Here is a 26,890-nt window from a genome sequence, read left to right as displayed (position 1 = left end):
ATATGGCTGGCAGCAAATTCCACATTTTGTCAGGTATTTTGAGGCATTTGCAATCTTTCATCCTCAAAGCCCAGTTCTGCAGGGTTCAGCATTTCTGTGATATTTGATATGAAACATTTGAAAAATCAGCATGATACTGGACACCTAACCTGCTTATGACCCTGGTGCTGGTCTTTCTTAGCACGTGATTTATCAAAATTCATGCTAATTTTGCCCCAAGAATGGATGCAAGAGACTGACATGTAATTGAGCATTGGGAAATTCCGGTTGTTCCATTATTTTGTAGCTTACGGTGTTTTTAAATTGCAGTTTCCTTGCCACTCTAGAAAGAAGATGAACCGCCTTCTGTGCAATCTTTGGAGGCTGCAGTTTAATTTAGGAGACTTCCATGCTGAAACCAGCCTTGTCTGACACTTTTCACTAAGGAAAGTCGTTGCACCAACTGGCTTTAAAACAGTTGCTTGAGATAAGAGGCTGCAGTTTATTTTTGAGGATGCAGGAGAGAGTATGTTATGAGCCTGATAGACTTCCCCCTCCCCCCCTCCCTTTCTTTAAAAATGGATGCCTTATATAGATGAGAAAGTTGAGGGGTTTTGGAGTTGAGTATATTATTTTATATCTGATCAAAAGATCCTTTGAAAATCTTTATTTCCCATAGTTTAAAGTTCTGTAGTAATTCCTTTCCTTAATAATGAGTGGTGTGTGCAGATGAGCAAGAAGTGGCCTCCAGGTGTGGCAGCAAGAGCTACGAGTTGATGCTGATGGAGTTTGGCTTTGGCAGTTTCACGCATTCATTTAGGCATCAGAAAGGACAACATGAGAGTTTTCCTGAGAGGAGCAGCGCTCCAAGCAAGTCAGAGTTTACCATCTCTTTTCCCTGTTCAGTTCAGCCTGAGGGCTAGGAGGGCTAGCACACTTTTTCCAAAACCTAGAGCTTTGTGGGTGAGGTTATTTAAAATCAAGGTATCTTGAATATTCTCTCTGCATCTGAGAGCTCAGATGCACAGTCTGGTGGTGGGAGCCAGTTGGAGCAAATCTGCTTGAAGCTGCGGAGTAGTTGGTATCACAGCTGAGGCATTTCAAAATCCAGTACTGGAGAAAATGAAGTCCTGCCATTTTTTGTATAAATACCTTCTCAGCTGCAAGAAAGGAAGCTTAAAAAGATCACCTGCTTTCCCCTCAATAGCAAGACCAACAAAGACGTGTCACCACTTTTGTGACTTTAAATAAATTAGTCACCTCCCTGTCTGGATCTTGACTGCTAGTGCACTAAATAAAACACATTTTCTGACACCTCTGACATTGTAAATTTGGACATTAAAAGTACCCTGGATAGAGCTACTGGCAAAGCTTGGCTATGGGATACCAACAGTGCAGCTAACGGAGAGACATTTACTTTTCCTGTTCCAATGCTTGACAACTCTTTCAGTGAAGAAATTTTTCCTTATATCCAATCTAAACCTCCCCTGGAGCAACTTGAAGTCCTTTTCTCTTTCCTGTAGCTTGTTACCTGGGGGAAGAGGCCAAGCCCCACCTGGTTATACCCTCCTTTCAGGTATGTGTAGAGAGCAGTAAGGTCTCTCTGAGCCTCCTTTCTCCAGGCTAAACAACCCCAGCTCCCTCAGCTGCTCCTTATCAGACTTGTGTTCAAGATATCTTGATACATGAGGATAGTGGGCTGGTCATCAGCATAGCTTCCCTTGTCTGGGTAGTGGGAGTGTCAGCTCAGGGCTTGAACCTTTGCATTTTCAGTGTTGAAACTGTGATTTCAGGCATGTCAGCTGTTTTAAGAGAAGAGCCATCTCAGACACACAGTCTTCTAGTGACTGGTGATTCAGGCCAAACTGTATTTGAGTCCTCCCTCTGCTGTGGTTGGTGTTCAGCCCTTTGCAGAGTGATGGGGCTGTAGCTGGGAGCTGACCAACCTGCCATGTCTGTGCAGGGGAAGTCAAGTTCCTGGGAGAGAAGCAGGAGGAAGCATAAACATTGCTCTTGAATGTAGTTGGGTGACTTCTGCTAGTGTTGCTTCTCTTGTGAATATCTAACTGGGTTAAAGGATGGACCCAAAAGCTGAGGGTCTGCTGTACTTCCTGTAAGAGGGATTATGTGAAAACCTGTAACACCTCTCATAATTACAGTGTTTGAAGACTTGACATGTTGCTGTTCTTTTTGGGAAAGACTTTTAAGCAGGTTCACTGAAAGTAATTTTTTTCTATGCCCTCACTTTCCTGACATGAGGTGATTGGAGAGATTATAAAGTTGCTGTTAATTGAAATGATAAGAAGTGGATTATTGTGTCTTGCTGCTCAACCTGTTCTTTTCCCCCTCTTGAAGGTCATGGAGGCAGAGCAGACCAAAACAAGAAGTGAGTTGGTTCACAAGGAGACTGCAGCCAAATACAATGCTGCCATGGGAAGGATGAAACAACTGGAGAAGAAGCTGAAAAGAGCCATCAATAAATCAAAGTATTGTTCTGTGGGGGTTTTGAACTTGCAAAAGGGTATTGCTCTTTGGGTTCCTCTCTGTGTGTAGCAGCCTCACAGCACAATTGGTACTGGTATTTGTCCTTGTTGTTCTTCTAAGTGTCTTTTGAAACACCTGGCTTGATAGACTGGTGAACTACATGGGATAAGAAACCTTTTCTGAGGAGCATCTTGGTCTTGTTCTAGTGCACTGAACTCCTTGGTGGCGTGTGACTTGAGGAACAGGCTCATGGGATCCGCACAGGTGCTGTCTGCAGAGCTGTGTGTGTAGATGTTTCACGGCCTGGGATTGTTCACAGTTCTTGTTTTTAGTTAGGAGAGCAACAAAGCAAGTGACGGAAAGCTGAAAGGTGCGAGTCTGCACGGGTGTAACGTGCTGTATATGAGGCTTGTTTACTTCCTGACACTGCCATGGCAAAGCTGTGTGAGAGCCATTCTTGGGGAAGGAAACACCTTTCAGAGGGCATAGCTAAGCAGCTTGTGTCATTAATAATTGTCTCTGCATTTGCTGTGCAGTTTGGCTCTGTTGCAGAGAAGTGAAACAGCTTTTTTTTTCAGAACTGTGTGAAATTTGGCCCTGTTTACAACCAATTCTTAATCTTCTTTGTATTTCACAGACATTTTTAAAAAAAAATATTTCCAGACTGTGGCTTGTCTAAACAATCTGCTTGCTGTATTTAGAATTTAATCCCCTCCATCTAAAAATGACTTTTTGGTGAAATCAGTCAACTAGAAATCTATTTTGATTGGGGTTTGCTCAATTCAAGAAAGGATTAGCACTTCCCAAGCAAGATCCAAGCATGTTTGCCGAAACAGTGTAGCGGTGTGACTTCCTAGAAGGAGTGGCATGCTGTTTGTCTAGCACTGTGCAGGGGCTGTGAAAACCATCGTCAGATCACCAAATGACAGATTCCTCTGGATAAGGGCAATATCTGAGAACAGTTTTGGCTGCTAGGAGTTCCTTCCTTGCAATAAGATTTAAAATAAAGACCATGATTAAGTTGTCAGTACATAGCTTTCTGTAATGATGGTGTGGAGCCTGGCGTCCCAGCTGCCTCTTGTGTGATGTGCCTCAGAGTTTTCATTTCCTTGCTGGAACTACCCTCAGAGGGGTGTCTCGTGTCATTCTCCTTGGGCCAAGCTGGTTTTCACTTCTGTGGAAGGATCCCAGTATGTATATTCCTTTGTCTTACAGCAGGGCTGACTGCAGCATAAACCATCTAGGTAGGGTGTTTTGGAGTTCCTTTAATAAAGGGTGTACAGAAATGCCACTTCTAACCTAGTATTAACATGAAAGATGCCTGGTGGCACAAATAGTTGCGGATGTCTTTGAAGTCATGCTACATAGGGATGTTGGAAAGGTCAGTCGTTTCCCAGCATTGCAATTTTCACATAAAGGAAAATTGCAACTGAACTGAAAACATCAGTGCTGTCAAGTGGCTACAGAAGCTGGGAAATGAGGCTGCTGAATTTGTGGCTGTTTGTATTGTAGGGTGTAGCTGGCCTCTAGCTGCTTTTCAGGAAGGATTTAACACCAGCATCCTGCTCTGACCTTCTCCCTGGGTGGTGTGGGAGCACTGGCTGTAACACTTGGGCCTTTCTGGCCTTTTGTTCATCCTCTCTTTAAACTCTTGGATAGACAAGCTGAATGAGTTGCTCTCTTTTGGGCAGAAAATGATTTGCATTTGCTCCTTGCTTCAGCTGGGATTAAGATGCTTAAAGCATTACTATTTTGAAAGCAAGACTGGGGCATCCTGGAGGAAAGTCATTTAGATGATTTACCGTGTAAAGTTGATGATCGAAGGGTTATTGGATAGTTTTGTTTTGGTTTTGTTTTTAATTTAGTTTCTGGGTGTTTATTTGCTTGTAAGCTGTGAAAATGCATACGGCTGCATGTTCTTAACAGTCACCAGATCTTCTGGCTCAGTGCCTCTGAGCTGTAGGATAATGAACTCGCCTGTGTTAGCTGGTTTTTGGAAGTCACTTTCTGCTCTGGCGACTTGGGCAAAGTGCCTTTCACTCTTCCTGTCATTGACTTCAAAAGCACTTTGTGCAGTGCCCTGGACTCAGCTGGCCAGTGATGTAGGATTGCATCTGTGGGCGAGTCTCCTGCCCTGCTGAGTTACAGACCAGCCCTCAGTGGCTACAGGGCCACGGATGTGAGGGAATGAAGTGACCCCAGGACATGGGAGTTCCTCCCCTGCCAGTGCCCTGGTTCCTGCTAGCATCAGGTGCCCAGCTGTGTGTGAGCCATCAGTGAGCAGGAGTGTTTATGTGTGAGGCTCTTGGTCTCCTTTTGGTGGCTGAGGTGGGGTTTTTCTTGCCTGTTGCACGTAAGCGTTCCTGCCCGTATGTGCACGTGTAGGTATTTGTGTATACACACATATGCATTTATGTGTTGTTTTTTCACACCATGCAAACACACGTGTGCTTGTTGCTGATAGAGAGGGGACTTTTCCCAAGGCTTGTGGAAGCTGGTGGGAGGTTAGGACTCAAGCCTGGTTGTTCCCTCCCAGCTGGCACCAGGGTAAGGAAGGTTGAGAATCGGGTCATTTGAGGTGAGTGGGTTTCAATGCTTTCCCTGTGCATGTTTCCCTGCAACACCATTCTGTCACTATCTGTGTGCTCCCATTGCTTTAGGGTATGGCTGTAGGAGTCCTTTATCTGTTGAATCCAAATTCTCCACTGCAGTGTTTTATCCTGCCTGGCAGGTGCATCTGTGTAGCCTTGGGCAGGGTTATGTCCCAGTAAGGGAAGGCAGAGGTGCATTTTCGCTGGATCTTGTCCCTGGAAGCATGGAGACTTGGCTGTGCGCTCCTGATGATGGTGGGAAGGTGCTTAAGAATATCAGAGCTGGAAATTACCTACTCTAATGGAAACACAACTCAGTTATTTTGTGTGTGACTGTGTAGTGATTTCAACCCTTCAAAGAATATAGGATCAGAAAGCCACAGCTTCACACTCCTGAAGTCCCAAATGCAGCTGCAGTAGGGCTTACAGCTCAGAAGAGCCTTGCTGTCAGGGTAGAAACACAACAAGGGTAGTTCACATTCTATTTCATGTAAAACCATATCCAATTGTTTATCTCTCCCCTACTTTCCAGGAGAGCTTCTGAGAGGGGAGAAGGGTAGTGAGCCCTGCTGAAATAACAGAGCTTTTCTTTTTTTAGTCCTGCTCAGTGTTGTATCAGATGATACTGGCTTGTGGGCTTCAAAACTTTGAGCATGGAAAGTGGTTTCAAGGCTTCGTACTGCACCTCTTATACCCCTGTCCTCTTGCAACCTTATAAGCAAGTTTAGGGAAGTGCCTGGTGGCCACTGTTGGGAAATGTTGTGCCCTTGTATGTGGTGCTCTGAGCTCCCTTCACACCCTTCACTGAAAAACCCAAGAACTGCCCTTCTACCCCCCACACCTGAACACGGAGCAGGTTCACCCTCTGTGGGAATTTACACATGCTGTGGGCTCAGAAATCAGCTGAGTAGAGAGAGGATGCCTGTGCCTGAAGCTGGATGTTACATTTAAATATCTTGCAGAATCTAGGCCTGGAGGAATTATGCTGTCAACTCCAAAAACTGGAATTTTGCAATCTGTATTTAGGTCAAAAGACCCATGAGAAATAGATGCATTAGAGAGTAAGAGACACTGAGAACATGTGTAGGTGTTCCATCATCTGAATAGTGGTCTCTTGGGATTGCAGTGGTACACAAAATAGCTGTGTTAATGCTACAAAGAGAGCAACTCCCACGCCAGTACACTGCATTCAGTCCCAGTGATTGTAAACAACTGTTCTTTGTTTTTCCACAGACCTTATTTTGAACTCAAGGCGAAGTACTATGTCCAACTAGAGGTAAGTATGTAATTCAGATCCATCTGAAACTCTTTACTGCTTACAGTAAATATTGAAATTGCATCTAAAGTGCTCCGACAACTGCATTGTGTTTCTATACAAAGCCAATTCAAAACCTCTTGAGCAATTTGCTAAGCACATTTTAAAGATAAAAGACTAAGAGAGTCTTTGTTTCCTTGTGTGAAATATGAGTGTTTGAACTCTGTCAGAACCAAAAGAGTACAGTTTGACTATCTTTGCTTCTTGTAGTTTAATGTATCTGGGATTTATTTGTTTGTTGTGGGTTTCATTTTTTTTTCCCCCTGTATTTTGTGCTTCAGACTGTTTAGCTGTGCTTGGGGTGCTCTTTTATGTTCACTGGTTGGATCAATTAACAGAATAAGTAACCTGCTTGCAGTGCTCAAACATCACACAGATGTGAATTTCTGATTTGGGGTTTGGCATAAGAGGGATTTGGGATTTGGCTGGGTAGGCTTCCAGGGCTTTTTGGCATCTCTGTGCTGCATTCTGTGTGGTGCAATGATGACTGGCCAGTGCTTGGGCATAGCAAATGCCTTGCAGGGCACAGTGGCCCTGAGGTGGGCATGGCAGTTCTGTGTGGGATGGTAATCCCTGCTATTACAGCCAGTCTTGGAGCTGTGAGGGCAGAGTAGCCCTACAAATTCAAATGCAAGAATCACTCTCTACCTGAGTGACTTTTGCTGCATGTGGCCCCCAAAACCAGGAGCCTGGCTTCTCGGAGTTGCAGGGTGGTGGCCGGTACTGTTGTTGTGTGGGATGTGCTCAGGGTTTACATGGAGCACGTTGCCTTGGACTGCTGGCCATGGGTGCAGGAAGGCTCCAGTGGGGCGCTGGGTCGGTAGGAGCCTAGCTAGAAAAGTATTTCCATTCCTTGTCTGGGGTACAAGGCACATCCCACAACAGTTTTGAGAGTCCTTCCCTGGGCTGCCTGAGATTCAGCAGCATTTTGTAAGCCTCAGAGAGTCTGGTGTGCACCTTTTTCCTTGCCAGGATACAGGCTTGGGTGCCCTCTCCTACTCTGCCTTGCCTGCCTGCAGCTGCTGCTCCCTCAGGTGGAACCCTTGCCTGCCCTGGGCTGGATGCCAGCCCAATAATCCCATCTGCCTAGAAGCATCTTTTGAGAAATTCCCTTTTTTCCATGGGCAAAGGCCTAGTGTTTGTGAGCCTGTTGCTTCTCCATGGCAGCTGCTCAGTGCCTTCCTGAAGCAAGGTGATTGTGTAAACTGTATGGAAAAGGACAGCACAGATTGCTTTTAATGCACATTAAAAACCAGCATTGAGACAGCCACAGACACACAATCAGTGTTTCCCCTTTGGGAAACAGGATGTACAACACTTTTGCCCTTGCTGTAGGGTGGTGTTTGTGCCTGGGAACACAGGAACTGCTGTATTACAGCTGTCAGGGTTTGAGGTTTGCTGCTGTCTGCTCTGCAGATCTGGTGAGCAGAAGTGATGGGTTCAGTGCTCAGCAGAGAGTGGGGCTTAGCCCCCTCAGGGGTTATCCCCAGCCCTGCTGTGCCCTGCAGACCTTGGGGTGGTTCTGGGGTAAGCAGTGACATAGTTGAGAGTGCATTCCTGTTAAGGAGAGATCCTGCATGTTCACATGTTAACAGGGCCTCTGCTCTGTGCTCAGCCAGGGGCCGTGACCACACTCCAGAGGCAGTCCCAGTCCCTGGCTCCTGTGGTTGGCCTTGCTCTTGTCTCCTTCACAAGTGCCACTGCTTGTGCCAGGGTGCTTCTGAATTCTGAACTCTGCCATCCCCCAGATACCAGCCCTGGTTTGTGCTTGCCTGTCCAGAGCCAGGGCACCTGGACACATAACAGGGAACTGTGTGCTGTGCCTTGTTTGTAGTGAAAGTCCATCTAATACCTGTCTCCCTTGTTAGCAACTGAAGAAAACAGTGGATGACCTGCAGGCCAAACTGGCCCTGGCAAAGGGAGAGTATAAGACTGCCTTGAAAAATCTGGAGATGATCTCAGATGAGATTCATGAGAGGAGAAGGTCCACTGCCATGGGGCCCCGAGGATGTGGCGTGGGTGCCGAGGGGAGCAATACCTCTGTGGAAGACCTGTCAGCGAGTAAACCGGAGTCAGACACCGTCTCCAGTGAGTACAGAGCACTGTTGTGCTTGGGAATATCCCGTGGGCATCGTAAGGAATGCTGACATTAGGGTTGCTCTGTGTATTCTGCAGTTTTGAAATTTGCTGGCTGTTGTGAGACTGTGGCTAAGTTATGACGCTTCTTGTTATTGCAGGAGTTGATTACATTCTTTAATAGCCAATTTTCAAGGGAAAGGGTAATGAGTTAAAGTGCATCAGCCATTCCCTTAACATCTCTGTAGTTTTTTGTACAGTGCTGTAAGGAGCCAAATTAATGCACTTCAAAGCATGTGTCTAATTTTAAGCCAGTGCTGCTGCTGGCAGTGACTTGCCTGGAGTGGTCGCAGGCTGTTGCAGATCATTCAGCCAGCCTGGGAGCAGACTTTTTGGATCAAGTGTTGTCTTCCAGTGCTTGGCCTGTGGCAGAGGGAACTCAAGTTGTGGCTACAGTAGTACAGAAAGGTGTGATGCTCACATGGAAGCGTGTAAGGATAAGCTCCTTGGTGCTGCAGAGTCTTTTGCCAAGATGTGATTTCAGCAGAGCATGTGTGCTGTGAACAAGGAAGTGAAGAAGCAGCAATATGCTGGTGCAGTGTGCTGAGGGGCTCTGTAGGAGATATTGGTGACAGCAACAACCTCCAAGCAAGCAAGGGAACCTCTGCTTTCTGGGGGCACGTGGGGACCTTGTGTTGCAAGGCCTGTTACATGGTGAGTTTGCATTTGTCCTGGCTGTGGGTGAAAGTGGATAGATGGGCATTGCATGTGGCCTACTTTTGCCTCCTTCCTGGACACTTTTTCCCCTTCTTGATGCAGAAAGTCTTCTTGCTGCCCAGTCCCAAAAATTCCAGTTTAATTTGTATTTCAGCTTCATTTTTGCAGGGAAAAGTCTAGGTCAGGATTGCAGGAGTTCACGATTGCACAGCCCTGGTGCCCAAAGGCAGAACATGCAATTTCCACATAGACACCAGTGTGTACTGGCACTGAGGCCTTGTAGCTCCGTGGTACAGCCTTGTGTGAGGCGTGGGAGCTGGGAAGGAGCCCTGGGCTGGCTTCCACCCTCTGCAGTGGCAGGAGTTCCTGCATGATGTGTTGGTGCTCTCTCACTCAGTACTGTGCAGTTGGGACCTGAGTTGCAGCAGCGAGTGCTGTGTCTGGACAGCTGATGCAGCCAGCTTTTGGTGTGGCTGCTTATCTTCTGCCACCCTGAATTCCTGAGGTTGATCCTTTCTGAGCTAGGCAGTAATTGCCTCTTTTGCATGCCCACAAGTCCCCCTCCTCAGGCAGAAGGCCTCCTGAAAGCCTTAGATATAACTGACTTGAGGGTATCTTGTGCTGAAGGAGTTCAGGGGCCTGGGATATAGGGGCAGAAAGAGCCAGGAAAGTTAATACTAATTAATATTAGTTGCTGGCTCCCCTGGCTGCTGCTGAGGCTGCAGACAAGGACCAGCAGTGTGGGCTCATCCCTCTTTTTGAATTGCCCAATCTGACATGGGTGGAAAGACATCAGCTTGTGTCTGGTGCCATCACAGAACTGGGTTATGACAAGGCAAGACTAGCAGCCTGCCAGACTTAATAGCTAAAATAGCTTGGATTAAACTCTCATTGTAACATGGGGGGAGGTTTCCACCAAGGTCCTTTTGTATCTTGATTTCTGTCTGCCGGAGTTGGATAAAACACCTCGTCATCAGCAAGAGCTTCTTGGCCCTTGCAGATGCTCCTGTGCATTATGGTGAATTTAGATGGTGAAAAGGAAGCTGCAGCTTAAACTGTGCTGCTTGTAGACTGCCTGATGTCAGTGCTTCTTGCCAAGCAGAGGACTCTAACTGGAAACATCTTTTTTGCCAAACCTTTTATTGCTTTCGCCCCCTGCAAAGTTACCTGAACTGCTCACCATATATTGATGAAATGCAGCGAGAAGAAAGGCCCTGCTGCAGTCTTGGATTTGATTTCATTAAAAACAAAACAACAAAACCCAAACCACAAGAAAAGCTGTCTCTGAGCATGAAGTGCCCTGGAGGGGGCTCAGGAATGTTATCCATTTTATGTTTGAAGCCTTTTAGGTCAGTTTTGCAACGTGTAAGTGCAGTTCTGCAACCTGCAAGTCCAGCAGAAGGAGGCTGAACATCTCTTCCATAATCATGTCAGTAGCTGCTTCTGTTGGCACCTTCGTGTCCAGGTGGTACCTGTGAGCCCCAGGCTGCCAAGGTGACAGAAGAACTTCTTTGAAGCTTCTCCTTTGAGCCATTTTTTTAATGCTGCTGCTTTGTTCCTGCTGCTCTTCCAAGGCAATTCTGAGCCTCGCTAACAATGACAGGAATTGCAAGGAGGAGGAATTGAAGATAACCTCAGGTCACTGTGGATGTCTTGCTGTGTCTTGGACTTCTTCAGGACAGTGTGATTCCATCACACACTTGTGTGGTGTAGAGGCTGATGCGTCTAGAGAACCTTCTGATCCCAGTGGGACTGCTTGTGTGCAGAAGTCTTTGGTCCCCAGCCTGCAATGTGCCTCTGAAGTGTGTTGAATTTCAGCAAAATCTACACCCTTGTGTTGCACAAAATGAAGCCTTTAATGGGTTTCTCCTCTGGTTGTTCATAAGGACCCTGCAGCTTAATCTAGACAGACAGTTTAGAGCAGGTTTGCTTTAATTAAAATTCGGATCTGAGCAAACACAAGCAGGGAAAAGAATACATGTTGGGGTTTTTTTTAAATTTGGTGTTGTTTGGTGATCTTCATTCAAAAAGGGATCTTGGGACCTATGTCTTTCTAATTAGCTCCTTAAGTAACCAGGAGGCTGTGCTGGGATCAAGGTAGTGCTGGGGGAGGCAGACACAGGGAATTGGGGCTGTAACCTAAGTTGTCTTCTGAAGACCATGAGTGAACAAGGCCAGCAGGGCTAGTAAAAATCCAAGAGCTTCTTGGCATGAGGAGCAGTAGCTGCTGCAGAGCGGCCCTTGCATGGCCTGGCCTGCAGGTGTGCTGCTCCTCAGGGCAGAACCAGGCTAAGGCTTTGCACAGGGGGCAGAAAACCAGAGTGGGCAGCCCATGGGATAGCAGTGTGTCTGTGTATGGAAGATGCAAACCTGAAAAACTGCCTTTGCCTGGGAAGGTGCAGGAGAGGGGGGTTGAATTACTAACTGGAATGTTCTTTGAACATTGCAGTGGCTTCAGAGGTGTTTGAGGATGATAATGGCAGCAGCTTTGTGTCTGAAGAAGATTCAGAAACTCAGTCAGTGTCCAGCTTCAGCTCCGGTCCTACGAGTCCCTGTGACGTGCCAACTCAGTTTCCTCCTGCAACACGACCTGGAAGCCTGGATCTGCCCAGCCCTGTCTCCCTCTCTGAGTTTGGGATAATCTTCCCTGTCCTCGGCCCCCGGAGCGAATGCAGTGGGGCCTCCTCCCCGGAATGTGAAGCTGAGAGAGGTATGCACAGCTGGATTCGCTCTGGGCCAGTGTTTTTCAGCTTCATAAAGAGAGCAGGAAAACCTTCCCAGATCCCCTAGGCATATGCCAGGGAATGCTCTGACCTGTTGGCCACTTCTTTGGGGAAGGCAATTGTGGAAGGCCCTGTGTCTCAAAGTTAACAACAATGTCTGTAATGTATTAAGTATTGTTCTCCTGGCTGGGAACGTTCCCCAGTTCTGTCTTAGTTTGAGACTTTTCATGAAATAAGTGATCAGTGGGATTCTCATGGTACATTTATTTGGAGGAAAATCTGAGTTTATTTATTTAAATTACTGTCCTGCTTTTTGAAAAACTTGCTTTCCAGGGGGAAAAAAAAACCAAAATCCCCACAAAAAATAACATGCCAGAAGGAGCTTCTTGCAGGCTCTGCCAGCCCTGGCTGACTAACTCAGCCTAGAGGATTACCACTGCCCTTGTCTGCTCCATGCTAAGGCTGTTCTCACTGATTTGCTGATGCAATGCACAAGACAATCACAGCTTGGAAGGCCAACTTGGTTTTGTTAAAGCATCTTGCTCCTGCTCCTGTGATTTCTGTGCTTTGGCAAAGGAAGCTGCAGAGGCACCTGCTTGAAGCTTAACTTGTAGAATGAAATCCGGGTTTAACATCCAGTTTAATCCTTTCTTTGCAGGGGATAGGGCAGAAGGGGCTGAGAACAAGACAAGCGACAGAGTGAACAAGAATAGGAGCAGCACCAGGAGCAGCTCCACTGAAGGGCTGGCTCTGGATAACCGAATGAAGCAGCTCTCCCTTCAGTGCATGAAAATCAAAGAGGGAATATGCGCGGGCAGGAAAGCTGCCCAGATTGGCTGAGTCCTTCTCGTGCCCCGTCCTGATTAATGGGAGTCTAAATATTTATACATGAACTTCTAAGTGTTTGAAGAACGTTGTGCCAATAATATATGCCAAATCTTAAGCGTTTACTTTGAGAATTTACAAATGCACTAAGAAGTTTAATTGATGTGGAGGCTGAAGTTTTTATTCAGTAAATCCTTTGTAGGCCGGACGAGTTATCAAATGTTTAAGCTGTGCTCATATTTCACAGACTTTGTAAATTGTTTTGTAGCAGCCTGGCTGAAGCAATAACTAGTAATGTTCCCGTGTAAATTCATGCCAGTTGGGGGTCTGAAATTCAAGCCAGACATTTGCAGGGAGCGGTTTGGCTTCGGTTTTGTAGAATGAAATGCTGTTTAGATACAACTGATCTCTTGAGTACAAGTGGCATAATCTTTAAACATCTGTATTTGTCTGTATTATGCTGAAACCGTAGAAATATTTTGTATACAGGAAGACTGTTGCATGTGTGGGATCTGAAAGCCTTCACTCTTCCCTTGGTGCTCACAGAAAGGATAAAATGAGTCATGCCTCTAAAAGCCTATAAAACAGACGGATGACAGGAAGGGGATGGTAATGCCCAGCAGTGGGAGGCCCTTTCTAGACACCTTCCCGAGTCTGGCTTGGACTCTGCAGCTGATTCCAGTGACCAAAAAGAGTTGATTCGCCCCTTGCCCTTCTGCTCCCCTGAGAAGTGAAGTATTATTTTTCAGCACTTTAAGTGTTATTTGTTTTGGTTGGGTTTTTTTCCTCAAAAATGGGAGTCATAGATGTTTTCAGGACGATTATGATAAGGGGTTTGCCCTTGAAATGTGCATGAAGAAAAGGAATTGCCAGTGTAGATTGACAATGTGTTCTTAAGCTTCTCTGTAGGTTGTACTGTGTGGGGGTTTATAACTGTTAAAGGGACTTGGGATTTTAGTATGCCCTAGACAAAGTGTTCAATAAAACTAGAAAGGGCACGGGGCATGTTTTGCCAGCAGCTGTTAGGCAGTAGTAGTGTCTGATAATTATGCTAATAAGTGGTAGTAAAAATTCTAGGACTCTTCAGTTTTGGTGACTAAACATTTCTGAAAGCACCATTTTATCTAAAACGTCAGTTTATATTGTTAATTTGATGGGAATTTTAGTATTGCCCAAAGTATTTTCTATTCTATGTTTTTGCAGTCCTGTTGTATTTCATCCCTGCCACAGCTTGTGTATCTATTCTCAAAGTTAATGTAAAATTCTTCACACTACAGTAAACAGTTTTGTTTTCCACATTCTGAGTCTGTGTAAGTGAAGTTTATCTCAAGTTTAGTCTCCAAATATCCACTTCCAGCTGAAGACTGCAGGCTGGGGTCACATTGGTGTTAGAATCCACTGTGGTATGTGGGCAACTGGTGCCTCTTTCCAGCTTCCCAAATCCCTGCATACATGGTTCACTTTTTATTCTGAACTGTGCCACAAGATGAGAGCTTTAGCCAGGTTCTCCAAAACTCCCTTAGTGTGCAGGAGGAGGAAGGTATTCTGTTACATTAGACCTCTGTACCTCTGCTGAAATTGGCTGTAAAGCCATGCAGAATTGCAGGCAAAGAATCCTGTTTTCATAAAATAGATTCATCACATTATAGCTGTTAAGCTGTAACTGTGTTAGACATTTGTATGTTTACATCTTCTGAAGACCTTAAGGCTGAAATATTTCACTGCCAGCAGTTCCCACGCCCAGAAAATGCTTAGGAAAGAAATCTGTGGTTCCATTTTCTGATGTGATCATCACTTGGGGAAAAGCTGGGATAGACAGTATTAAGTATGAAAAGCAGTACAGAAGTGCCACATTGTATTAAGCGTTTTTACTTAAACTTTCATAGTTGAGCTGTTGTCTGTGCTGCATTCAGTTACAAAAACTAGCAGCAGTCTTTGTGGTTGAATCTCACTTTTGCAGACCTCCCAGTCAACACCTGTTACATTTTCCTGGGTTCTTTGAATGGTTGTTTTGGTGGTGATTTTTTTTTTTTAACCTCTCTTCCTATCGAATTTCTTCTCATCTTGCCTGTTCCGTCTGGAAACCCAAACTTCCCACACTTGGGCACAATGAATTAATGTTGTGTGTGTGCTGCCTTGCATATGTCCTGATTGGGATAAAACCATTGATCTGGAAGTTTGAAAGGGCCTTGAACTCCCTCTGCCCTTCCTTTTATTCCACCCTTCTGCAAGAGTTGCTGAAAGATCATGCTGCAGCCTTCCTCCTTTGGTGAGCCCCAGACTTGGAAGGTAAACCGCCCTTCAAATGTGCAAGGAAACAGGCAGAACTGTGTGTCTAATAAGTTAATGGAAAACTCATTTTATTTTAAAATTCATAAAAGCTGTAATTATAAATATGACAGACTTAAATGAACATACATTGCTGTGGAGTACAAGCAAATGAACAAGCTTTCTCCAGTTACTTTTAACTTAAGCTCTTCATGGATTCTGAAGTGTAACATGATGGTAGCTGCCTTCATGGGTATAAAAATAAGCCTCTAGTGTATCAAAGTATACATGATTGCTTCAGCTGCCCTGACATGAGAATGTATAAAGCAAGTGTTAACCTAGGAGTTCTACTTCTCTTTGGTATTATCAAACAATTTCAGTGTCCTTGTAAGACGAAGCGATGAAAACCTCCACTATCTGTACACAAACCTAATTCTAAATAGGTGGCTGTCAAAGGCTGCAGAGATTGTGTGGTTAAGTGCATAATTACTGTACAAAATAGTTACATGAAGCTTGCAGCAGGAGATGAGGACTGAACTCAGAGTCTGGGGCGGCTGGGATGGAAACTGTTGATACCATTCAGCCACGGTACTACATCTCACTGAATCTTTGAGAACTGAGGGATCGGGTCAATCAAGGGCTAACCTGTGTCTTCCAAACAGAACAAACTCTGTTCTCTGTCATATGGCTCAAAAAATGCTGAACACTACAAAGAAAAGCTTAACTTAGTCGCCTGAGGTCATGTTAAAATCTAAGGATCAGTTCCCTTTGCAATAATTTTTCCAGATTTATTTGTGGAAAAAATACAGAAGTATATATTTGACAGACAATATTAAAGCAAATCATAAATGCTTATATCAACATTTCTTCTTAAGAAAAAAATGCAAGGAAACTTTGTTGTAAAAGTAATTTGCCATAACCAGAATCTGTAGACTATAATTTATATGGATATTTTGTAGTACCTCTTAAATACTCCACCTGAGTGTTCACACCTATATCTGAAGGGAACTGCACAGTGATGGCATTCTCGTAGCCTATGCAGGTGCAATATTTGAATAGAATTTGTTTTATATATGCAAGACTGACAGCATAAGTCCTGTGCATCAATGGGGATAAGCCAAATCCACTGACTGTTTTGAATGTGTAAGAAATATTGGTGTATCTTGGTGGGGACAGGATCCTTTGTCCTTAGTGCCTTTGCCTGCACTAGGAAAGTGAGTACATTTCTTACTTTTAGTTCAGTTCAGTTTAAGTTCAGCACAGTACAGAAGCTGAGCCCTATGCTCATTTCATGCAGCATAAGCTTTGGCACTAACTTGTGCTCAGGGAGAAAAAGAAAGGAAAACTCCTTCCTGCCGAGTAGAAACGAACTACTGAAGAACAACAACAGATTTTCCTGTAGGCAAGTCTACCAGCTTGATCTCAAACAGCAGAGAATGTGCAAGAACTTGGTGCTGAAAGCTGGCACTTCCGGCATCTGCCTTTTGTACTGCCAAAAAGAGAACTCAGTTACTGAGACTTCCTCACTGCCTCTGACTTTAGAGGTGATAAGGTACATGGAGGACTCCACTGCTACTCTGGTTTAGCCTCAGCTAAAAACGTAACACAAACTTGTAGGGAATTTTGAAAATGGGAGTTGAATGAAGTTTTTATTTTGTAGGGATGAAGCAGTCCTTGGCACATACTCCAAAAGCCAAGCATAATCACAAAGAACCTAATCTGTTGTTTTTCTCAGCTTGTGCCCATGCTGTTCCCTCTACTGCTTTATTGCAATAATCATCAGAAACTTCTCTGTATAAGAAGGTAAGTCACTCTGTGACAAACTTGTCACAAATTCCCTAGCCCAGATGGTCTCTGAGAGAACTGCAGTCAACAAGGCATGTGTTTTCAAAGGCATGAGCTATTGCTGCCCTTTCAGCGCTAGACACTTGTTATGCAGCTGTCTGATGAAGGAAATGAAACAAAAGGTTCTTGGACTTTCTGGAGAGGACTAATAGCAGACTTCTGTGGGAATAATTTTAGCCCACAGCTATTTCTGGTGCTCCTGTAGAATGTGTGCTCAGTTTCCCAATGGCCAAGTGACACCTGTGCTGAAAAGCAAGACTTAAATGCTACCTTTTGCCTTGGAAAACTGCCAAACCAGGTTGAATGGCAGCAAAATTCCCAAGGCTGTTTTAAAAATACTCTCTCCCCCAACTGTCAAATATTGTAAATTTTGTAAAAATCACAAAATTTAATCAATTTCAGGATCTGTGAAGCAATTGGCATTAAATAAAAACTTCTTATCTTGAATCCTCCTCAGATACAATGTATGTAGATATAGAGGAAGAGCACATAAGAGAGGCTTCTTAAAAAAACCTTGTTCTGCATTAATCCCACCTCCACTGTTTTTTTAAGAACTCGGACCCTGCTTCTATTGATGACACTGGCCATGTGCTCATTCATTCACTGGCTTCAACTTACAAGGAAAAGAGTATCTTTTCAAAGATGTCTTGTATAATGGAATCAGCAAGTGCATTCCTTGCAGCTGTGGTGTATTGGGGGAGAGGTTTAAATGATCATTCCCTACCGGATACATACTTATAAAAGTGATGAAAATAAAACATTTCTTTGCTGAGTTGCTCATGGTGGGCAGTTCCCCATCTCCCTGCACCAGCAACTGAGACCACTCTCAGTAGATACAGAGAATCTTGCAGGGGATGTTTAGATGAAAACCTTTCATAGCTACTCAAGGAACTGTGCTGCACTGCCTGGACACTACTGCTGGATAACCTCCTGTCCTTCCTGCTCCTCGGGCTCAGCCTAGGTCTGGCAGCTGGCAGGAAGAAAGCCATAGAACCTCATGCTGTATTATGTACTAAAGTCATACAGATATGAAGCAACAGCTCTCAAAGTACAGGTAACATGAGCAAAGCCATTGCTCTGCTTTCAGACGCAGCTAAAGCTGGAACCTTCCTTTTCCTTTAGTCCTAGGTACATATTGCAGGTAAGCTGACACGTGGATTACTACCGTCTCAGCAGTAGTACATTTAGGTTTAGGTGTGAGAACCAGTTCAGTGCTGAAAACATTTTAGATAGCAGCACAAATATGTAGTAAAAGCTATTTGGTCCTGAGACTGAATAAGGAGAATACACAAGAATATTTTTTTCTTACATGTTTACTTTAAGAATAGAATCTTTAGCCCATATACCCTGTATGTTGGGAGGAGGGAATTTCAATGTTATTTTTTCTTGTAACGCACTAGACTTTGATTCAAAGTATGGAAAAACTGCAATAAATTGAGTTCTGCTGGTTCATTTGAATATATGCATTTTAGCCTATTCCCAAGCCTGTTGAACAGTGCTCACTCCTGGACCATAGCAGCAAACCTATAGCTAACTCCCTGCCACAATTAACTGGCAATCTGTGATTCCATGCTTTTGGCTATAACTCAGGATGTAATTTTCTTTTGTGCATGTGTAGTAAGGGTTCCTCACCTGTTCTCAGGCTGTTGGACAGATCAAAACCATCTCTTTTAACAGCACTGGACAGTTCTGTCTCCTCACTGCAGCTGTGACACCTTAAGAGGAGTAGTACTGTTAAAATCTAAGAAAAAAGGGCCCTCTTGTTGAGGCAGGAATGTGGTGGGGATAATGTTGTAAACTCCAGCAAATGTGTTCTCCACCTCCAAGTAGCAAAATCCACACCTATGGCAAAGAAAACTACCTGTTAGAAATGGGATCTGAAGCGTGTTTCAAACCTCTATACAGACTTCATTACGTGTTACCTGTAGTCACCACTGCTTTTTTTCTGAAAGCCATAGGAACCAGGATCTCCCACTGTTGAGACGGTGACAAGTTCAAAACCAACGCTGTACTGCCTGCAAGTGACATGACAGACTTGCTTTAGATATTTGGGTCATCAGGATTACCAGGAAGAGGGCTAGTTATTAAAAACTATACAGTATAACTGAAAGACACAGAACTGAATTCAGGTAAAACTAGACTATAGGAAAAATGCCTGCTAGAAGCCTGCCTGTGCACTCAAGCAGAATTCAAGTAGTTAAGCTTGTGACACACTCGTGCCACATGGGACAGATCCTGGGGTGTGATCTGATTGCTATCAGAGGACTCAGTGTCAGTGATCTCAGCAGAATTTCTCATGTTGCAATACAACTTGGGACACTTTGTCTGCTCCTGTTAATGCATGTGACCAGCACCACTGCCCCTGTCATTCAAACTACTCAAATATGATGTGCAAGTGCAGAAAAAAATGCATACAAAAAACTGCTCAATTCATGGAACTATACATCCACACCTCTGCCTTCATTTCATGAGGAGTGTCCTCAAAGAGGGGAGGAGAGATAGAAAAGTTCTGCCATTTTGTGGAGCCCACTTTGCAAAGGGCAAATAGCTTTGCAAAGGATAAACACTTGACTGCAGATCAGGAGATGCTGCTATTCAGAAGTGCTGGATACTGGTATTTTGAGGTAATCATTAATTGAGTCAAAGGAATTTGGCCTGCGTAAGTCTACTTTATAGGACATTGACATCCAGCACTTCTCCTGGCCTGCTAGTGGCAGAGTAAATGCACTTTCAGACTCAGAGCCTGTAAGGGTTTAGCATCCTGCATATTAGCTCTACTACAAAATAAAAGGAATTATGATCATAATTAGTTTTAAGAAGCAAAGTCCTTTATACCTTCTTCCATAGCTCTGCTCAGACCCAAAACTAAAGAGAAAGGAAGGCAACTGCTTTCCTTATAGGTCAAGGATTTCTCACAGTAGTTAACGTGTAGGTTTAAAACACTATTGATGGTAAAGATAGAAACATAAATAGTACTAAATCTGAGTCAACACCTTGTCCTCTGGATTTTCCATGAGCTTCCCACCCTCCCCAAAGGGATACTGACAAAGCTTCATCTTTGGCATGCAATGCCTTCACTGTATTGATGGACAAGTACTCTCTACAAACCTTGGGCCCCGTAGTTCAATTAGCAGTGGTCCATTCTTGTCTAGCTGGAATTGATAGATGGGGTTGTTTTTGTAGGTGTCTCTGAAGTTTCCACATCCTCCAGCACTGTGACCTTTCCACTGTCCATTAACCTGAAAGAAGTCAAAAGCACAGAAAACAAATCCTAAGGATCTGTATTGCTTATATATATATATATACATATATATATACACAAACAAGACTAGAGGGTCCTCTCACTTTACAGGTTACTTTAGTGACCTCTCCTAATTTTTAAAGTGAAGTGAAAGATTGTGTTGTGCATTCACTAAGTCTTGTGCAGTTCCCTACCCCCTTGATCAAAGCCTTACATCCCTTAGACGTGTACTGTATTTTTCCAGCTTACATTAAACAAGCAAGGAGTGACTGTTTCTGACTATGACAAACTGAGCTAACAAAAGACCCACTTTCCCATCTATCCCACACATACTAGACTACACAGGTTAGTTTTTCTTCCTCAGACACTCCTCCATTGGGTTAAATGAGGAACAGCAGTGATGCAGGCAGTACAATACTAATAGTGTTGTATCCTTTACTTTTAAAGATCTCTGCCTCCAGCCCTGTCCATCACCTCTCTGCACTCTGAGAACCAGCACTGCAGCGACAAGATAACAGTAAGGACAAATCCTGCAAGGACAAAGACACACAAGAGGAAAAATGCTGCTCAGACTTTGAGAAACAGACCATCTGTTTCCAAGTTCCTCCTGCTAGTCATTAAACTGAAAGGTTAGACTTGTAAGGCATGCCAGGCATTCCCACAGATTTATAGCTGAGATCCATCTCTCCTGTTACTTCCCTCCTGTCTCTGTCAAATCAGCAAGGGGCAGCATTTTCCCTTGTGATTTAATTTCTTCACTCAGTGCCCAAACCCCTCAGACATGGTAAGTGTGGAAGCAAGGGGGATTTCTTCCCCTACCATGCTGCTACCCAGGAATCTGAAACTGCTGTATGCTGTTGAGCTTTCCAGCCCTTTTCCACTTCTGCTGCACTTAATTTCAGGAATCACATTAGGGCTTGGTGAGCTCCAGAGGTGACCACTTGACTCCAGTATAGGACATCTATAAAAAACTTGGTTTTACTGCTAAACTGTGATTTAGTTCTCTGCTTGCTTTTGAGTGTGATGACTGCTAAGCAATCACCAAACAGGCATTAAATACAGGCAACTAACTTTTTATACTCAATCCTAAAGACAGAACTGGCCTTAGATAGATAGAACATACCTTTTATTTTTTTTGGAATATTAGACAGACATCTTCAAATAATTAACAGAAGTTTTCTACATACTTAATTTTCTTTTCAAACATATTACAACATTAAACAGATGTCCTTCCTCAAGAAAGCCTCAAACAGGCTTTTCACCTTTAATGTGTTTTTGACCTCTTCACTTCCTCAAAGTAAGCCCAGATTTTAATAGCTATATAGGACAATGGTTTCTGGAAGAACCAAACAAATTATCTCGCTGTTCCCAGGAATCTCTCTATTCACTCACCATTCTCTAGAACAGGCTTCAAGGGACTGTTCCAGAAATAACAGCTGGTATGGAACACTGTCTGAACTCAACAGCCAAGCTGCAAGCCAGCATGTCCCCCTGACCACACAAAGTAATGCAATCCTTGGCTTCAGGCACAAGCGTCCTAGAAAATGGACGGTTCCACTGTGGCTCAAACTCCTTTGTTTCTCTTCCTTAACAAGTTACTGTTTGGACAGAAGACTTCTGACTGTAATAGGATTCCCCAGGGTATGCATGGTAGGTACAGAGCTAAAGTTAACAGTTGCTGGCTTACTCTTTCCTGAGGATAGAGCTGCTGAAACATGAAAATACATGCAAGTTACTTTATCCTGTGAGTTCTTGGCTATATTTATACTTCAGCTTTAGGTGTAACTGCAGCTCATGTTGACAGCTGAAATATGAACAGCAGCTGGTCCCAAAACTATCTGAGCTTCTGACTTAATTTCAGTCAAATTTTTCACTCTCACCCCTGTTCTTGTACTCCCAGGGAGCATTTCTACTGGAAATGTACAATGGATATACTTCCTTGATCCTGTTTGGCAATGGGAGTGCTTATTCCAATGGTTACAGACCCTTGAGGTATCTTTGCAAAATTTAGGAACAGTACTGTGTTGTGATATTGCCATCCTAAGTTTGTTTCTTATGGTCTTGCTACTGGTGCCTTTGGTTTGGCGTTGCTGATTTTGTCCCATCATACCAAGAGCTTTTCCAAGAAAATCATGCAATTCTCCCAAGGGGAAATGAGCAATGCTTCTGGGGGGTTTTCACTCTGCATCATTCCTAGCACAACCTGATTTCCGCAGTGATGATTTATTAGGGTATGGGTTGTTCCAAAGGCCAGACTGTTCTACAGAGGCTTTGCAGCACATCTGCAATGGCACAGCTGCAACAACACTCTCTGTGGTAGAGGTGGGGCACTAGGATCAACATATATTTAAAAACCTTGTACATCTCAAATATGGAAAAGCCAAACCAGTCACACATAAAAGAAAATGTTTCTTTACCCGCTTAGAAATGGTGTAAGGTGTAGGAATCTTGGAAAAGGTGAACTTGCACAAGGAATACACCTGCATTGTAAAAGAAGCAGCAGGTCACACATTATCTTGCACTTTTTAAATGAAATCACAACAAATTAAAAAAAAGAAGAATTGCCTACACAACATTTTTAGATACTTGTTCCCTGTATGCCCATATTACCCATCAGATGACCCTGTGTCCAACTCAAAATTCAGAATAGTGCTGGGACTAAGACTTAGTTCTACTTAATTTCTTAACAAAAATGCCAAACCAAATAAACAGAAAAACACCTGCCCAAAAAAACAAACAAACAAAAAACCTCCCAAAAAACCCAACAAAAAAGCAAAATGGAAACAATCTGCATTTTACTCTTTTTCAGTGGAAAAAAAAAAAAAACTAGCATTGATCATTATGTGACTCAGTAGTTAAGAGAAAAACCCAAATCCTAAGTCAAGACCTAAAGAAGTCCAAAGAACTTTACATCTTAACCAGGATCTAAAATAGATTTATTTTTGATATATAGAGAGCCAGTGATCTGCCTGTACATAGATATTTTTTTATTCTAAGAAATAAGAGTATTTTTCAGCTGATTTTGTTACTAAAATCACACTAATATCTAAACTACAAATGGAAAACGTTACCAAACACTTCATCCAGTGGTTCTGCTCCATCATTCATAGCTTCCCTCCCAAAATAGCAATACTGATTGAGAAGAATTTTTCTCAAATATAAAAACAAAGGACACTTTACAGTTTAAATGCTTATGTTCATTATGAAACAACAGCACATACCCTGATGGTGTAATGGATGGTGTTTTGTTTCTCATACTGGGACACCACTAAGGTGAATGTATGGGAACCTGGAGAGGTCAGCTTTATCTTGGTCAGATAATGAGGACTGTTGATCCGGATACCATCAATATATGGAGGAGGATCAGCTGAAAAAGAAAAGGATGAACACGTTTCCCTGACCAAAAAAATCCCCCAGCTTGGTAAACTTACTACTAAGATTAGACTGAACAGACCCAAGTGCTCTGAACAGAGGAGAGCATCAAGATTTACCCATAAAAAGGACAGTCTTAACATCAGCTACTGTTTTCAGGAGAGGTACAGTCACACATGAAAAGACACAAATTCTGTGCTTAAAAGTACAGCTTAAATCCCAAGACTTGTAAGGGCTGCTTATCCATCTCCCACCAAAGTCACTACTCAAAGAAGCCTACTGTAATTATGTTGAAATTTCAAGAGAAAGGTAATGAATGTTTAAGCACTCTTTGAAAATCTCTGAAGTGTCTGTTCCTTCTCCATCGGCTGGACAGTTCCAGAATGACAGCTGCCAAAATCTTTGGCCACCTCATAAACAATACTTCAAAACATGTTAATTCCTTTAACTAAATCACACAGGCTTTCTCTCCCTCTCTCTTCAAATCCCTGTGATCATTACACAGATGTAGTTGCAGCCCAATACCAATGCCCATGTGGTACTTAGAAAGATCCCAAATGTTTGCTTTTACAATTAGACAGTGTAATTTGTTATTTCACCTCTAATTGGTTCTTTCCAGACTTCTTTTAATTTCAGTGAGGCAGGACCAAGTCTAGCCAATTACTTCAATAGGCCCAGGATCAAGTCCTTTTATTATCTTCCACAAAGCAACATGGGAGAGGGGAAAGGATTAATATAAAACAATAAGAAGCTTAGGAATGGGAAATCTCGGCCTTGCTGCCAGAGGATTTAGCTGCTTTGTTCTCATTTCATTTTAACAGATGGTTAAAAAGAATACTGCAGCTTGACCAATCTATTTCCATGGAAGAAGGCTTTAAACAAGTTTGAGCTCATGAGATTAGAAGTTTTTAAAAAAGTTTGTGTAGCAAGACAAAACACATGAATCACTCAGTTTTTGCTACTGGTCTTGCTAGACTGTCTCTTTCAAGCACAATGGAACAATTCCCTCTACTATGCAAATGTGTTTGGGTTTGCCCATTTAAGAACGTTTTCAGTGAAACACACGTGTAAAATAAGCACTGCTACAACTACCAGCAACACCAGAAGCAAGTCTTGGGCATCTGCTTCTCCTCACAGAGAAGCTCTTGCAAAAACAGATGATGATTTGTTCAGGTATCAGCAGCTCTTTTCACAGAAAGACTTGGGTTCTAGGGGAAGCTTGGATCTAGGGGAATTGGTCAACAGAATTGACTGAACAAGATCAGATGTGAAAAATGCAATGCTTGCCAGCCATTCCAATAGAAAAAGTCCCACAAATTCCACTCCTTGGTGAAAAAAGCTTTAAAAGCTACTAAGGGAGTTGTTGCATGAGCCACTACCTGAATGCAAGCTTGGTTCTAAAGAGATTCCTATCTGTAAAAGCAACAGGCCAAATCCACCTGTTTTAAGATGCACCTTCACTGAATTATTCCAAGGAATATTCTTAGTAATCTCTAACTTGATGGAAAGAATGAATAAAAATATGATCTTATTAGCTCGACCTAAAGTTTCAGTCTATCCATTCAACCTGGGCATTACCTTTACACCCTGTATCCCAGCCTGTGTCTCAGATCTGCTATCTGTTTTGAAATAAAGCATACATGGCTGCTTCACAGCTACAGCAAAGCTCCAAAAGCCAAACCCCTTCTCCTCAAGGTGAAGAGAATCTGATATATAATGACCAAGAGTGAGATTTTGATAAAATTTTAACATTTTAAACATTCCATACCTGATACTTGGAAATATGCTGAAGTGTTCACCTGTATTTCATAAGCTTGCTTAGGTACTTTATTAAGCCAAGTTCATGGGACAATTAACCCTGATTATTTTCATTTTGTGGAAGGTGTAGACCTTTAAATAATTTCACAAATGTAGGAAATAAATATGCTATCAGAGAAACTAACACATAACATCTGTTCCCTCTAAGCATTAACTACTGGCACTGAAAAATAAACAGAAAAAATAAAGAAAATGCTGCATCAAAATAAGTGTCAGCAGGACTACATAGACCTCTTAAGAGTGCTTACAGCATGCGTAGAATGGCCTAATCCTTCAGTGTAGACTTTAAGTGGGATCAAACAGAGCAAAACAACGATTTCAGAAGACTGACCTCTTACTGAGGCATCAGGTTTTAAAGGAAAAAGTGCCTTTCCTCTCCAAAAAATTCTGTGTAATTCTTCGTTTATTTGTGACATCAGCTTCTTGACAATTAAGGTATACTAACCTGGATAGTAAACTTTTTTGCCATCAGTCTTGTACACAACCATTGTAATGAATTCCCGATTGTGTGCAAAGTCATCCTATAAAAAAAACCCCCCACAAACAAACACAAATCAGAGTTGTGCAATTCTGTGAAACATAATGAACGCTTAATCAAAGTCAAGTATACATTCTACTGTCCCTTTTGATCACCACAAAGTATGATCTGATATTTGTATTTATTGGGATACCCAATAGAATTCTTTTTAAAATGCCTGAAGTAAACAAACAGCCACTAATTTAACTTATTCAGGCTCCAGGATTCAAAGTCACTTCAGAACCTGTATGGTGGAATAGAATCAGTCAGCTCAAATTTTACTCTGGGTCTGTTTCAATTGCAGGTACACGTACCTGCTGAATTAAAAAATTCTACATGTACACAGGCATACACACCTGAACATAGGCAGTAACATATTAGTAAGAGAAAGCCATACAGAAAGATTTACAGAAGCTGTGTCAGAGCTCGCAGTGCAGAACCAGCACCTTGTCAGTGATGTGCCTGCTGAGCAGGACCCAGACAGCAGCACCACCCTGTGGACACTGCACCTCCAGCTTGTACTGAGGGTTGTTGGCCAGGCTGTAGGCATCCTTCACCGGGCCCTGCTTTGCATCCCACGTACTGAAAGTGATACAGACATGTTATTAGACCAGTAAGAAACTAATTTATGCTTTGAAACGAACTCCAAATCCTACACAATACACAGAGCAAGATATTATCAGTAACAAGTTACCAAAGCCTAGTTTTCTACTGGCATCTATGGCAGTGGTTACATAACACAGTCACATCAGAAGCATTATCTTGGAACCTTGTTTTATAAATGAGTTCACCACAATACATGTATGATGACAAAAAAATTCTAAATACGAACAGCCTGGCTGGTGACTACAGCCACACAAAGTACAGAAAAAGTGGAACCATTTAAGCAGCTGTCTCGGTTTTGAAAGACAGGTGTCTGCTAAGGAAGGCAGAGGCCCCCCTTGAAGTGGCAGATATAACCCCTTTTCCCTCCAAGTTATTATATTTTGAAATCAAGAGCCTTTAGGCGAAGATGTGGGAAATAGGAATAACAGTTCTTTACTATATATATATATGTATATAACCAGTCAAACAAAAAACAACAACAACTATGGCAGTAACAGCAATCACAAACCCAGT

General features: G+C 43.1%; 2 protein-coding genes across 3 annotated transcripts in view; one reads left to right on the top strand and one right to left on the bottom strand.

Moving 5' to 3' along the window:
* The window catches only part of SH3BP5 (SH3 domain binding protein 5), a 51,778-nt gene extending 37,774 nt beyond the window's left edge, over window positions 1-14,004 (top strand). Inside the window, exons 5-9 of the mRNA XM_008633918.2 lie at window positions 2,335-2,465; window positions 6,288-6,330; window positions 8,238-8,457; window positions 11,612-11,872; window positions 12,544-14,004. Coding sequence (XP_008632140.1) covers window positions 2,335-2,465; window positions 6,288-6,330; window positions 8,238-8,457; window positions 11,612-11,872; window positions 12,544-12,725 — 837 coding nt within the window. The 3' untranslated portion in view covers window positions 12,726-14,004. The remainder of the gene's footprint in view (window positions 1-2,334; window positions 2,466-6,287; window positions 6,331-8,237; window positions 8,458-11,611; window positions 11,873-12,543) is intronic.
* Window positions 14,005-15,038: 1,034 nt separating this feature from the next.
* Window positions 15,039-26,890, bottom strand: part of CAPN7 (calpain 7) — a 33,893-nt gene continuing 22,041 nt past the window's right edge. For both annotated transcript variants that reach the window (XM_008633915.2, XM_008633914.2), the window contains exons 15-21: window positions 26,218-26,353; window positions 25,700-25,775; window positions 23,286-23,431; window positions 22,482-22,544; window positions 19,932-20,062; window positions 18,746-18,838; window positions 15,039-18,665 (exon numbers count right to left, since the gene is read on the bottom strand). In XM_008633915.2, coding sequence (XP_008632137.1) covers window positions 18,521-18,665; window positions 18,746-18,838; window positions 19,932-20,062; window positions 22,482-22,544; window positions 23,286-23,431; window positions 25,700-25,775; window positions 26,218-26,353 — 790 coding nt within the window. In that variant the 3' untranslated portion in view covers window positions 15,039-18,520. The remainder of the gene's footprint in view (window positions 18,666-18,745; window positions 18,839-19,931; window positions 20,063-22,481; window positions 22,545-23,285; window positions 23,432-25,699; window positions 25,776-26,217; window positions 26,354-26,890) is intronic.

The sequence above is a fragment of the Corvus brachyrhynchos genome, unplaced genomic scaffold (assembly GCF_000691975.1).
Source record: "Corvus brachyrhynchos isolate BGI_N302 unplaced genomic scaffold, ASM69197v1 scaffold94, whole genome shotgun sequence".
NCBI lineage: Eukaryota > Metazoa > Chordata > Aves > Passeriformes > Corvidae > Corvus > Corvus brachyrhynchos.
This window is presented reverse-complemented; position numbering and strand designations above follow the sequence as displayed.